The sequence below is a fragment of the Anolis sagrei genome, chromosome 1, assembly GCF_037176765.1.
Source record: "Anolis sagrei isolate rAnoSag1 chromosome 1, rAnoSag1.mat, whole genome shotgun sequence".
Lineage (NCBI taxonomy): Eukaryota > Metazoa > Chordata > Lepidosauria > Squamata > Dactyloidae > Anolis > Anolis sagrei.
Window position 1 is genome coordinate 84,797,507 of NC_090021.1, and position 15,243 is coordinate 84,812,749.

Here is a 15,243-nt window from a genome sequence, read left to right on the forward strand (position 1 = left end):
AAAATATAGTTTGGGATATAATTGCCATATAAGATGACCCCACTTCCAACGCCCACCAAATAAAAATAAAAAAGGTCAGATTTGATTTCAATATGGAAATTTTCCTATTGCCGTACCTCCTCCTTTCCCTTTCAGATCTTGCACAGGCACATCCAACAACCAGCTAGCTAACCATGATTTGTTGATCATAAGACCATGGTTACTATACATAATAACTGTAGTTGAATATATCATATGGCTACATTATTTCCACTTTATGTACAATATAGCACCTCCACATGGTTCATCCTAAATCTTGCAGAAGTTTTACAACGCATGGGGGCTCATATTGAGTTTTGGCAATGTGCTCAATATGGATAGCCAATTATGATAGCACAAAGCAGGGTCTGAAATAAAAGACTTGATAGTTCAAGGGCTATTATAATTTCATTTTCAGATAGCAAATGCTACAATTACTACATTCAAAAGACATCTATTAAAATACTCTCACTGAAAAATACAGGTAATTGACAAAAGTATCATTTTTCCTTGTTTTAACAGCCTTGAAGCAAAAAGCAGCCTTTATAAAAGGGTTTTCAATGCAATGTCCTTTTTGCAGAATGTACTGGTGAACAAAACAATTATATTGCTATCCCTTGGACGCCTCCAGCAGTAAACAGCACAGTTAGTAGTATCCTCTCAATTACCTTTCTAGTACCACAGCATGGGCCCCTGAATTCTAGCTATATTACTGCAACATCTATGCAGTGGCATCAATTAGTCCTCACTCTCACACTGTACTGCTGTAAAATTCATATTAAATTTTTTCTTGACATATGTTACTTAAATATGGTTGGGAAAAGTACATTCTGACAGATGGAGCTCTGGCAGAATGCCAAGCCATGGGTTACTATTTTGGCATTTTCACTACATAACCAATTTTCTATCAACTCTATAGGCTGGTACATATGTAAGTATGTGTGTGTGTAAAAATAAAAAAATAGGCACATTCAGAGAAAGGGGAGAATTTTAACTATTATTATGCCTAATATTTTCTTGTTTCTACAGGACCTATAGTGGCAAAGTCTTTATTTTCCTCATATACAATATTCTGGAAATTTCCATTTTAAAAAAAAAACCAAAAAAACCCTGCACTTAAGTCATAGATAGCTCGTCAAAGGCAGTGCTTTACCTCCCTTCTTTCAGAACTGCCTGCAATGTGACATGGGTACCATCCCATGTGGAAACAGCTCAGATGGTTGATAAAATGTAGTTTATTAAATTATAAATTTTGTAACAAAACCAAGACAATACGAGAAGGACGCAAACAAGCTACAGGGACTAGACACAGAGCCAATGAAGACACCATGAAGTGCTTACATGTAAAACTCTGCAACAGAAGTTATTTTACATTTCAGTGAGCAAGATGATTGGTTTTAGTAAAACATCTGAGCTTCAGAAGTCACACCTACTTTATGTTAAAATTAAGCATCCTGTTCAAATCCGAACTCTTGTTCATTTCCAGTTTTAATACTCCTTCCATACATCAATCCATGCAGATAGTAAATATACTTAATGCAACAAATAATGACAGTTTCAAGTTGTACAATGGATATACATTGGTCAAAAGAGGAACAGGAGTTTTACTGGGGAAAGGGCATATCCTACAAAATAAAATATGAGACATTTACAAAACTGGGTATAGCTAAGTAGTCATCAAACCATTAACATGTACCCAGATGTTTTTAACATTGAGTCTTCCAGCCAAGACATGTTAAGAGACTACTCATAAGGTTAAAGTTGGATGATCACGTTTGCTTTTCTCTTTCCCCTTCTCCCACATTGAAACACTTTAAATACACTGCGAGGCTGGAGTGCAACGCCAATGCAGACAGGATGTACATGTACAAGACTGAGTTTTAAAAACATGGCTCTAAATTTAAACTTCAGTTATTGTGCACTGTCCATCAGGCCTCCTAGATCTTACGCTGGTGCTTCCCGCCCCACTCCCTGCCACTGGTCTATCCAAGGCTGGCTGGTTTGCATTCAGGTGTCTCTGCTGAGCAGCGGATACAGGCAGCTGAAGTTGGGCAGACACATCCTCACTATCGCTGCTAGCATCCGATTCTGTCTCCTCAACGGAGGTGTCAAGAACTGGCACCCTACCAGAAGACGATGATTCATGGTCTTCCTCTCCCTCACCCCTATGACTCATTTCAACCATACTGTCTCCATTTATTTGCAAGTTGGCAAAAGAGTTCTCTAGAGTGCTTGCATCAGGTGATGGCGTTGCAGGACTTGTCAGCTGACCATCTAGTGAAGGTAGGGGTCTAACAGCAACCGTTGCTAGAGGCTGCCCAGCAGCAGCAGCAGCTCCTAGAACTGGTATACTGTCTGCACCATCAGCAGAGCTCTCTCTTACTAGATTGATAGCATTAGAGTCACAGTCCAACCTAAGCCCAGCCACTCCCTTCTTTGGAATATCTATTATGTCCCGTTTTATTTTCCTGCGGCGTCCATGCTCATTTCTCCTATACTGAACCATGTTTTCAAGATCTGCCACATACAAGAACCCAGCAATTAACATTTCAGTGCTCTTTTTACCTTTAGAAAAGGCATCTTCGAGTTCCCTACTGGTACGTTCATCATATTGCCACCAGCCATTTCGGCCTTCATAGTACCAAGCATATTCCCCATTTCCTCTACTGGCTGCTTTCAGTTCCTCGGGTGACAGTAAAGTTGGCTTATCAAGAAAGTCCTCCGGGATCTCCTGCCGACAGAGTGCACAGCGCTTTCCCAGCCAAGAAGCTCCTTTTACACACAGATAGCAGAAGACATGTTTACAAGGCAGACTCACGGGGTGGACACATGTTTGCAGACAGATAGCACATTCAGGGACCATAAGGGATGGCGCTGCACCAGAACATGATTCATTTGTCTTCTTGTTGGTGGGAAGCATATTGATTGAATGATCAATTTCACCACAGCCAGCCATCCTAGAGAAGAGCAGAAGTATTACATAATGTGACATGACTTACCAAATATTTTTTGCCCCAACAACTGAATATTTTAAAATTACAAAAATATGCAAAGGAAATAAAGAGTCATTTAAAACAAATGGTTGTAATCTATCAGCTGATAATGAAGAGCAACATATTTTAGTAAAGGTCCATGAGATAGAAAAACTAGATTCAAACTGCTCTTTAGGCATGAAGCTCATTATCTCCTTAGATTCTTAGGATGATGAAATGAGGTACTTTAATATGTGCTGCTCAGAGTCCTGGAAAGCAGAGTTCACAGAATTAAGTATCACAATATATCAGGATAGCTCACCCCAGATTTCTTTCACCTCCGACCAACACTTATAGTCTGGGAATATTTGCAATCCCCTTTTTTGGCAGATTCTTTTAATTATCTCAAAGCTCAGGAGTCCCATTTTTTCACATGTATTTAGAAACTATTTTTAAAATCTACAGTGCAGATGTATCTATTAGCATTCTGCAATTGTTTTAATTTTCAGGGAGGAAATATATAAATGTCATTCAATACTGCCTGAAGAGTCAACTGAATAAGAACATACACCATACTGAGCTAAATATGCTATCACAGAATGTTACTGTGAGTTCTCTCATTTGCAACCTGCAAGGATCTTTCTACAGATAGAAAATATATCTGATGTTCTACTACAGGGGTTAAAACAGCTCAGCTAGAATTCAGAACACTCTGAAACAACATTCCTTGAATTCTTTGTGTTTTAAAACAAGACCAAAAGGCCAAACTACTATATCTTAGGGATGTTTAAATCCAGCAAAAACTTTTAATTGGCATTATTTTCTATTGTGTTATTGCTGTTTATGTATTATGTTTTTATTTTTGCCTTGATTTTTGTATTGTGTTTTATTTTCTGTTAGGATTTTGAAATTGTTGTTTATGTATTATGTTTTATTTCTGTGTTTTTGTACTGTGCCTTATTTACTGTAAGCTGCCCCGAGTCCTGTTTGGAGAGGGGGTAGGATATAAATAAAGCTGCTGATGCTGCTGCTGCTTCTTAAATGCAATTTAGGATACTTTAGTGCTCTCTAAAAGTGAGTCATTTAGTAAATTCACAACCTATTGAGTGAAAATTGGCAAAAAGTGTTTTTGCTATGTAGATTTTGGTTAATAATAATAATATTTATTTATATCCCACTTTTCTCCCTAACAGGACCCAAAGCAGCTCAGAACATAATACAATACAAATTAAAGCACATTTAACATAAAATATAAGACAAAAATCATACAAAGCATAGTAACTTCCAGAAATAAGATATAAATAAATATAAATAAATATTTAAAACCAATTACAATTATTGTGGAGACTTAACAATTAAATAGTATATTTTGTTAAGCTCAGTGCAGATCGACCTTGCTGTTATTAGTAATTGAATTCATTTGTCAAAAGCTTGCTTGAACAAATAGGTCTTCAATTGGTTCCTGAAAGATAACAGGGAAGGGGCAGTTTTAATCTCAATGGGGAGGGAGTTCCAAAGGGCTGGGGTGGCTACCAAGAAGGCACTCTCTCTCTCGTTGCTGCCAAACGTATTTGTTATCTGGTAACATTTTGATTTGTTTTCCTCTGTAAGTTGCCTTTATGGTTTATTTATAATGGGAAGATAACACTTAAAAAAAGACCAGCTGCCTAAACTGGAAGTGGGCACACTGTGCTTCCTGTCCGTGGGTGGAGGATTACTGCCTTTATTGTCATGGGGGGGGGGGGATTATTGTTTGATGGCTTGAGACTTATATTATGAGGGCCAGCAGGATTTAATTAATAAAATGCTGCATCATTTTACTTGAAATTTCTCAGGCAAAAGTTACAGAATGCTGATGGAAGTGAAAGCAGGTGCAGGCCTTTCTAAGATTTCTCTTCAAAGATTGAGCAGATCACTGGGACTGTTTCCATAAAAAATAGTGGCTTTGATCAATAGTGCCTCATCCTTCCCTTTTTGCCCATAGCACAGTAGGATAGAGCAATTGTGATCAGGCAGTTAAGTCAGTCTTTTAATCTTGTGATGACAAGGACAATTTTGTCAAACGAATTTCTCCCGAAGTAAGATCGTAGAAGTCAGGCAATACTTTTAATACTCGAACTATCTAGAAGGGAGTGGGCAATGTTAACCTACCCCCTATCAACTGCCACGTTTTTTAAAAAAAGTAAAAAAAGAAAGAAAAAAAAGATTTTAGCTGAAATTGTTGCCAAAGGTATTTCTACAGATTTTGAGGGGGGGGGGGGAGGTTTGGGGATACTTCTGCAAACAGAAAGCACATTTGTTTTTGTTTATTCAACCTTGACACTCAAATAAAACAATTTTTCTACTTTAACGGTGTTGAGTGTCTTGCACATAAGTTGTATAAAATGGGGAAAAGCTAAAAGGGGGGATGTGATTATTTCTCCAAGGCACCATATGCTATGTCTCAATAAAGTAACTGTTCAAGCTGGTGTGTTCCTATGTGGCATCCAGAATTTTACTAAGCAATACAATTAACCTTCTGTTGCGAAGTTATAGAGCTTGATGACAGGCGTAATGTGCAGCAACCAATGCTTTAAAAAGGGGACAGTTACTCCCTTGTTCCAGTGCTGCAATATTTACCCACTCTGACCCAGAGGCTCACACAAGTTATTTTTTAAACTCCCAATTCATATAAAGTATTTTGATCGCTCAGATGACCATACCTTACTTTTCTTTTTCTTATTGCTCTTCTTGAAACATATTGCAAAATTAATATGACATCTTTCAATGTATCTGATGAAAACTTTGTGCCTTGTTTTCCACTGATGAACTTATTCCTCTTGCATGCTGTTTGCTGAATACACGTTATGCCAGAATTCCTCTGCAAGTTAAGAGAAGGGGAAAAAAAAAACTATGACATTTAGCTGACACAACAAAATATTCACCTTTGTATAATCTTAAGCACTAATAAGCATTTACGGTTTATAACAATGGTTAACGTAAGGCATATTATACAGGAGGAGAATGAAATGGGGAAATAATAGGGAAAATAAGCATAGTGAGGCAGCAACTATTTCAGCTGGGGCAGCCATTTCTGGGGGAGGAGAAGACAAATGACAGTCCTAATCATGCTTATGAAGGGAGCAAACGAGTCATTTCCAGAGCCATGGCCCTCTAAAACGTAATTATTTCAATGGGACTCCATAATATGACTCAATTATTATATGGAAAGGGCCATTTAGTTCAAACCCCTGCTATGCATGCCCTCAAATGCCTTAAAGATCAATGGAACAATCAATCTACACTGGCAACTGAAGTAAGCTGCCACTGTAAGGAACTTTACAAGGTTAGGGACTTTGTAAAGAATGTATGAGGAGTTGGTTTTGTTGCAACAAATATAATATAGCTGCTCCTTGGAAAAACCGAAACAAAACTTGTACAGCAGAATAGGCCCTGAAACCAGTTGTTTATTCAAAGCAAGCATTCTGTTGTATGCCCTCTTGACTAGTGGCTTCCAGAGCAGATTCAACCAAGTTCAAGTCTCCCCACTTAACCAAATGCAGTGACCACCCTCTTCTGTATGGTCTTCAACATCCTCTCATGGCAGCTTACTATTTAACTTGCCAATTGAAATACTCTGGTTTGGTTTTTCTAGACAGTTATCTAATCAAGAAACATTACATTTCACTTGCTGCATAAGGGGTTATATTGAAAGGCACTTCTTATTGCACTTGAGTATGCAGCACTTTTAAATTGCCTAGGCAGATCTATTTAAGGGAAATTTTAGGGCATACATTAGAATCATCTCATGTATGCAGGCAAGTAAAGCTAAAAAAATCGACAGATTGTGCAAAGAGGTTAATGCTAATATATATTTCTGAAAAGAGCACTGGGAAAGTTTAAACTGGTCTTTCAATTATAGCTTTTGAATATTGATCTTCATTTTAAAGTAATCCGTATGCTTAATGGAATTGTTTTATATATATCTCTCTTAAAAATACCACTAAATGAAGAGACGGGGCAAATTTCAAAAGGAATACCATCAGAGTATATACTGCTTTGAATATCATAATGCTTGCCATTTGCAAGTGTGTACCAGTTCACTGTACATATGGATGATGATGAACCATCAAAGTAGAGTTTAAAACTTTCACCTAAAATATCTGTCAAAACTTGATATCAAATCATACTTTCACATTTACAGTATGTCTTTTACTGAAATAAAAAACAACTAATTATCTCTACAAGACTTATCATAGCACACCTATAATATTTTGAAAAGGAAGCTCTTTACCAGGTACATTTTAAAAGCAAATTTAGAAATTTGGTTAATCCCTGCATTGAAGCTGTATTTTTTAAAACATTTCATTTTATGTGGACAATTTGTTGTGCGATTGTACTGTATAGTTTTCTGATGTTATTTTTCCTTCCCTCTGTGTGAATATGTATATGCATATATTTTAGATGGTACACCTTTGTCACAACCCATTGTTTTTACATGTTTAAACTGTAAAGTGTCAAATTTGATGCTGCTATATAAACAACAAAGATGTGTACATATCAAAATGCATGCCTTAATGTAGATGCCACCTGCCATGCTAGATTGTTTGTAACAGCATGTTCATTTCACTGTGCAGTCTGGGTTATATCAGGAACAGATATGGCAGCTGAAATCAATGATAGTATATGCACTGAAATGCTCGTTCCAATGGGCATCACATTTACAGGCACAGGTTTTCTTTCCTAAGTTGAGGCATTGCTGTGCAGCTAGTACAACAAGCAACATCTATCAGAGTATTGTATTTTTATTATTTTCAAGTTGCCATTGTCTGATGTCACTGACTATTAAAACTTCCCTACAATTCTGATTAGGCTGATGAGTTTTTCCTCTTAGATAAGGCTATATTTTAATTTAAGCTATGAGACAAGGTGGGGGCGGGGTTTCTTGTTTTTAACATTTCCATTTAGTAAGTGTTTTCTCTGAATGTCTAATATGCTACGGTACTTGGCAAGATAGAGTAAAGTATCCTCTGTGGATAGGTGTGAATTTTTTTACATACAGTGGGAAAACAAATATGCTATGAAGCCAGGAAATACACTTGCTCATGTTTTGCTCTTCTATACACATCAGTTGTTTGCATAAAACTATCTATAATAATAAAATAATAAGAATTTTATTTCTGAATGGCCTCTCCCTATCTTATAGTGAAAATAACTTTTTGGACAGTAGTTTTAGACTGTCATATAACTGAATGGACACCTGAGAGACAAATGGGCATTAATAACAGCATGCTATGGCTTTTCCCTGAAACAGAAGATGTTTCAACATTCACAGTGAAATCAATACTAAATAGGAACAAAAATATTTGTCCACACATTTAATCAAAAACAGATTTTGATTCCAAAATGTTCAACTCCAAACACACATAGCTATCCCAACATATTTTGTATTGTTGTGGTTACCAATGTAGATGGACTTCTTATAGATGATATATAAAGGATTTTTTTCTGTTCATGTACTTGCAACAAGCCTCAATTTGTAAAAGAAAACTGGCCTACAGTTGTCTTGCTTGCAGACTTCATTTTGTCAAATGTGGACAATAATGAAGCATCTTGCTTCTGATACCAAGTTTTGAAACTTGCAAGCAAGGACACATACATACAAAACTACACTAATATGCAGAGTACCTGATTCTAAAAATGTTTGACATAGGTTACTCAATTTGCTGCTCCAAATGTAAGTTCTATTTACCAACTATTCCCAGAAGTTTTAGATTCAGCACAGAAGCAAAATCTCCTGTGTTCATTTGTAAAAAAAAAAAAAAAAAAATAGTCCACAAACCGATTTCCATCTCTTATATACGTACAGTAAAACCCAGTGAGGAAATCCCAAGGCTCCTGATTGCTACAAAGAATAGGAATTGTATTTTCATTTAAAGCACTTAGTTGCTACCTTTCGGCGTTTTATATTATCAAGTACATACTCTACATTCCATTGCCTTAGCTCATTTTACAATATAAATTTGAGTGGAGGGGGAAAAAAATTAAATATCACCAGAAAGCAAATACAACTGGATGACATAACCCACACAGCCATGTTTACAAGCATTGGGGAATAGCAGAACACAAATCCAATTGATGCTGAAAAAACAATACCTCTAACCTGAACTGCAGCCATTGATAAACATTTGTGGGTACATTTTCACTTTGACAAAATACATTCTGATCTGGACATAAATTACCATAAACCATTTCATTCCTCAATCCTGTAATTGTGTATTGAGCTTCCATTAGCAGGCATTGTGTAGGTCTGAGATGGGGAGGAAGATGGTTTTCATCTAATGGTACAAAGTATGGCTATACAAGGATATATTTTGTGAGGCACAATGAAGTAGTTCCAACCTCTCTATTAAAGAATCTAGAGCTCACCATGCTAGAAAAAAAGATATCTTCAGAGAAGAATATTTATGTATTTAATTCTGTTGCATTTATAATATACAGTAGGATGATGTGATGTAAGAGGGACTAGAACAAATCCCGAGAATCCAATGTTACTATTAATATGCTACTTGTTCACAGGTAAATATCATGTAGTGTCTGCAGGATATTGTGTCTTACACTTGCAAAAAAACAGGAAGACTGATGGGAGACCGAAATCTTAGAACAGTAGTGAGTGTACAGACTCCTATTGTGTGTAGTTCCCTAGGCCAGTGTTTTTCAACATTTGGTTCTCCAGATATTTTGGATTTCCACATTCAGAAGCTCTAGCTGACATGACCAGCACTGTAGAGTTTGGACAGTATGAACTATTGAGAAGGAAATAAATCAATGTATTGTCGAAGGCTTTCATGGCCGGAATCACTGGGTTGTTGTAGGTTTTTCCGAGTTATATGGCCATGTTCTAGAGGCATTTTCTCCTGACGTTTCGCCTGCATCTAAGGCAAGCATCCTCAGAGGTAGTGAGGATGCTTGCCATAGATGCAGATGAAACGTCAGGAGAAAATGCCTCTAGAACATGGCCATATAACTCAGAAAAATCTACAACCCAGGAAATAAATCACTGACATAGGTAAGACTGCCTTCATCTAAGCTTTACTCGCAGTTAACATTCACCATGTACAATCAACAGTACTTTCCAGGCAATAGGAATACTCTTTCTCTATTTAGTGTTTACTATTTCTAAGAAACTTTACCTATTCACATTATCGATAATAACACGTATTCAGTTACACCTATAAAGCTCCAAAAAGAAAAGCAATGGCCTATTTATTTATTTATTTTTGCACCAAATGTGACTTTAAAAGTGAGTTCTAAACATTAAGAGTCATTCTTCGAGATGGTAGGAAAACTTGTACTTCGGTCAGCGGATTAAAGAAATGCAGTCATGACAAAGTAATGTTCACTGTTTGCTGTTGAATGTAGACCTATTCAGGTTTGCAATAAAGATACTAATAAGGGGACAGATCATTTGTGATTAAACAATGCTCCATAAATACTGCAGCATGAAAAATTCTGGATCCATCCCATAATAAGATAGAAACTATACGTCTGTCTTGCCCAATGAAGTTGTTATTGCTTAAACCTCAAATATTTTCACAGATGTAACATTTGCATGACAAAATCAGCAACAAGCCCAATGGGAAAGGATTCAACATCTCTTCACCCAATATGTTTTCTTAAAACATTACAAACCAACAAAATTACATGCCAAGGTTAAATATTTAATAGTAGTACAATGCTTTTCAGCCATAATGGTTCTTAACGCAGCTAACAATAAAATCTTATCTATCTTTATATATGGATCATATTGCTCTCACAATAAAAGACCTGAAGTATCAGGTGCTGTCAATGGTATCATGTGGCTCTTTGTTCTGTTCTGCTCCCAACAAGGAGGAAAAAAACATCTATGCCATTTCCCCATCCATTTTTGTTACCATTTGAGGTGAACAGTACAAGAGCACCATACCAACCAGTCTTTTAAAGTTTGCAATAAAGCTTTCTAATTATATTGTAAACAGCAACCCACCCAAGGGAAAGTTACCATCCTGTTTTTTGTTTTTAAATGCCATACAGCTATAAAATGCAAGACAATCTCTCACCAAATTCAGAACAAGACAATCTCCCACCAAAGTCACCTTCTTTTTCTAACCTCTCAAGATTTGGTGTGTTGTGATTATTACACATGCCCTCCCCGCCTCAAACAAATAAAGGGTGGGGGAGGGGAGAGAAAGACCGTGAATAGGAGGCAGAAAACTGACTCAAGCCCTAGAAACAAGTGCTCGTGACAGCCAAGAACACTGCTGTCCCTGCCTCATCTTCCACTCCATCCAGAAAAATAAGACAAAAATTCCCCCACGCACCTCCACCGCAGGAAGGTCAGCCTCTGGTGCAAGGCTGGCATTTGGAGCAGGGCAGCGAGGAAGAAGGTGGTTACATTAATTCTCTATTAATATTCAGTTTCTGTAGGTTTTTTGACTGCATTGTTCTTTTTAAAACTGAACTGCTCTGAAACCCAATTTTGAGGGGAAAGCTGGATATAACAAAGTATAAAAACATGATAATAATAATAATAATAATAATAAAGTAATAATAACCTAATTCTGTTTTAATATTCACTTCAGGTAGACTTTTCCTTGCATTGGTATTTTTAAAAGCCACTTTGAATCCTAATTTGATGGGGAACGTAAAAGTATGTAGAACAAAATATTGCAATAAATGTATTATTATTAATGATTAGTCGCTAGTTATATATACCCAGCCCCTAGGTTGCTAGATAATACACTATTTGCACTATTCCTTGCCCGGCCCTTGCCCATCTTAGAAATCCAATCATTAGTTTTGTTGAATGCGGTCCAATGGAGCTCCAATGCAATCTGTTTTATTATGTTAGGTTTAGTGTATTTTATCTTGGTTGTTGTATTTATGATGCACCAATTTATTGTGTTTTATTTTATAGATTGTCTTGCTTTTATGTTTTATGTTTGTGGACTTTTGCCCCATATGTAAGCCGCCCTGAGTCCCTTCGGGGAGATGGTGGCGGTGTACAAGAACAAAGTTATTATTATTAACAGTGTAATTTTGTTTTAATATTCACTGTGTAGGTGTTTGATTGCATTGTGGCTGCATTGTGAGCCACTCTGAATCCCAATTCCGAGGAGGAAAGCAGGCTGTAAATAAGTATAATAACAAAATAATAACATAATAAATATAGCAATGTCCTCCCTGGTGGCACAGTGGGTTTAACGCTAGGCTGCTGAACTTGCTGACTGAAAGGTTGGTGGTTCGAATACTGGGAGCAGAGTGAGCTCCTACTGTTAGGCCCAGCTTCTGCCAATCTAGCAGTTTGAAAACATAAGCACAATTCAAAGTGCTGGTCTTAACCTATAAATCCCTATATGGTTCCGGCCCAGTTTACCTGTCTGAACATATTCTCCCTTATGAACCATCAAGGATGTTAAGATCTTCCGGAGAGGCCCTGCTCTTGGTTCCACCACCTTCGCAAGCGCGATTGGTGGGAACGAGAGACAGGGCCTTCTTGGTGGTGGCCCCTCGACTATGGAACTCTCTCCCGAGTGAGGTGAGATCTGCCCCCTCCCTCTTGTCCTTCAGGAGGCTAGTGAAATCCTGGTTATGGAATGAAGCATTCCCAGAATAATGGCTGAGACTGGTTACAGACCAAAGTGCGTGACCACATATGTGGACTGAGTTGAACATGATTTTACCCTGGTGATTTGGTATATATGTATTTTATCTATATGTATTTTAATCTTATATTGTATGATGTTTTAACTTGTATTAGTGGCATTGAATCCTTGCTGTAAGCCGGTCTGAGTCCCTCTATGGAGGTGAGAAGATCGGGATATAAAAGTTTTAAATAAATAATAAATAGGGACCACTTATGCAGGAAAGGAAAGTAATGGCGCTCCACACAGTCATGCCAGCCACATGACCTTGGAGGTGTCTGTGGACATCGCCGGCTCTTCGTCTTAGAAATGGAGATGAGCACCAACCCCCAGAGCTGGACATGACTAGACTTAATGCCAGGGTAAATATAGCAATAATAATAACAACCTAACTCTAGTTTTAATATCCGCTTCGCATAGGTTTGGATTGCATCGCGCTTTCTTAAATTGAAGTCACTTTGAATTTGGAAGGGAGAGCATGACCAATTATAAAAAAGGATACTATTTTAACTGAATTAATAATATGAGTTGAATGATATAAGATAGATAGATTGCCTAGTTCTATTTTAAAATCCACTTGGAGTATGTTTTGACTGCCCTTTTTTTAAAAAAAAAAGTGAGTCTCTTTGAATCCCAATTTGGAGGGGAACGCAGGCTATTTTTTTTAAAAAAAACCACATAATGCGACAATAATATTACGATGATATAACAATAACAATCATACTCTGCTCCAACAAGTGCCTACAGAATCCTATGGGAGGAATGGGGGAGGCCAGGCTCGCTGGATTGACAAGCGAAACCTTTTCTCTCTCTCTCTCCCCCCCCCCCCTCTCCACTTCCAGCCCGCCTTGGATCCCAAGGCCAGGCGGCAACGGAGGGGGCCTTTGTTCGGCTCCGGAAGGAGAAACGGCTGCGGAGGGGAGGCGGAACTAAGGCAGAAGAGCTGGGGCGCGCGGGAGGGGGGGGAGGGGGAGAGAGAGAGCGCGAGCCCAGGAGGAGGCCCGGCCTCCGAATAAACGTAGAGAGAGAGAGAGCGCCGTCGTCGTCACGCAACCCCTTCCTTCCCTCACTCACCTCCCGCTTCGCTACTCAACCTTCGGCCAGCGGCAGGAGCCGATCTACTGCTCTCCCTCCGCCGTCTCTTTCTCTCTCAGTCTCTCTCTTTCTTTTCCGCCTCCTCCTCCCCCTCCGCTCGGTGATGAGGCTGCGCCGTCCTTCCCTTTCGCCTGCCTTCTCCCTCCGGCTAGCTCTGCCGCGACACAGAGCGCTCGAGCTTCCCCGACGTCATCACGCATTACGGTGGGCGGAGCCAAAGCGGGAAGCGCGGAGCCCAAAACAAAAGGGGCGGGGCGAAGAAGGGGAAGGGGCGGGGCTTCGGTTTGGGAGTAGGCGTGGCTTTGCAGGAAAGGCTCTGCAATTGGGTACTTTAAGGTTCTAGTAAAGAGTAGAGACACTGGCAACAAAGATCCGGCATGGTATTCCCTGTAGTCACCTACGGATGTGAGAGCTGGACCTTAGGGAAGGCTGAGCGAAGGAAGATAGATGCTTTTGAGCTCTGGTGTTGGAGGAAAGTGCTGAGAGTGCCTTGGACTGCGAGAAGATCCAACCAGTCCATCCTCCAGGAAATAAAGCCCGACTGCTCACTGGAGGGAAGGATACTAGAGACAAAGTTGAAGTACTTTGGCCACATCATGAGGAGACAGCAAAGCCTAGAGAAGACAATTATGCTGGGGAAAGTGGAAGGCAAAAGGAAGAGGGGCCGACCAAGGGCAAGATGGATGGATGGCATCCTTGAAGTGACTGGACTGACCTTGATGGAGCTGGGGGTGGTGACGGCCGACAGGGAGCTCTGGCGTGGGCTGGTCCATGAGTCACAAAGAGTCGGAGACAACTGAACGAATGAACAACACCAACAACAAAGGTTCTACACCAGGCATGGGCCAACTTGGGCCCTCCCTCCAGGTGTTTTGGACTTGGACTCCCACCATTGCTAACAGCCTCGAGCCCTTTCCTTTTAAGCCAGTGTTTCACAACCTGGGTATCAAGACCCTGGGGGGGGGGGAGTAATCAAAGACCACCAGGAAACACTATTTTCTGTTCGTCATGGGGGTTCTATGTGGGAAGCCCTGGCCCTTGACCGCTCCAGCTGGAGGTCAGCTGTGACCAGTAGTGCTGCAGAATTTGAAGAGGTACAAATGGAGGGCGAAAGGGAGAAGTGTGCCAAGAGGAACCAACCCCAATCGAGACCACCTTCCACCTGGAAACCAATGCTCTCACTGCGGAAGAAGATGCAGAGCAAGAATAGGGCTCCACAGCCACATACGGACCCACAAGACTATTGGAAGACAATCCTCCTCGGAAAACAAAGGATCGCCTAAGTAAGTCTATGTGGGAAATATGGTCCAATTATATCATTGGTAAGCTTTGATTGTAGGTGAACTATAAATCCCAGCAACCACAACTCTCAACTTTCTCCCACACTCCACCAGTGTCCACATTTGGGCATATTGAGTATGGAATATTTGTGCCAAGTTTGGTCCAGATCCATCATTGTTTGAGTCCACAGTGCTCTCTGGATGTAGGTGAAGTAC

The 15,243-nt window shown here is 39.3% G+C and overlaps 1 protein-coding gene across 1 annotated transcript; it reads right to left on the bottom strand.

Moving 5' to 3' along the window:
• Positions 1 to 1,235: 1,235 nt before the first annotated feature.
• RNF146 (ring finger protein 146) lies at positions 1,236 to 13,958 on the bottom strand. Its single transcript, XM_060753306.2, has 3 exons — positions 13,727 to 13,958; positions 5,693 to 5,850; positions 1,236 to 2,975 (listed from the first exon to the last, which is right to left on the bottom strand). The coding sequence occupies exon 3, from the start codon at positions 2,972 to 2,974 to the stop codon at positions 1,919 to 1,921; it is 1,056 nt and encodes a 351-aa protein (XP_060609289.2). The 5' UTR covers position 2,975; positions 5,693 to 5,850; positions 13,727 to 13,958; the 3' UTR covers positions 1,236 to 1,918.
• Between the last annotated feature and the right edge of the window lie 1,285 nt (positions 13,959 to 15,243).

Bases quoted from the DNA above. Each gene is read 5' to 3' on its own strand.
- RNF146 (XM_060753306.2), bottom strand. From the start codon at position 2,974: ATGGCTGGCTGTGGTGAAATTGATCATTCAATCAATATGCTTCCCACC.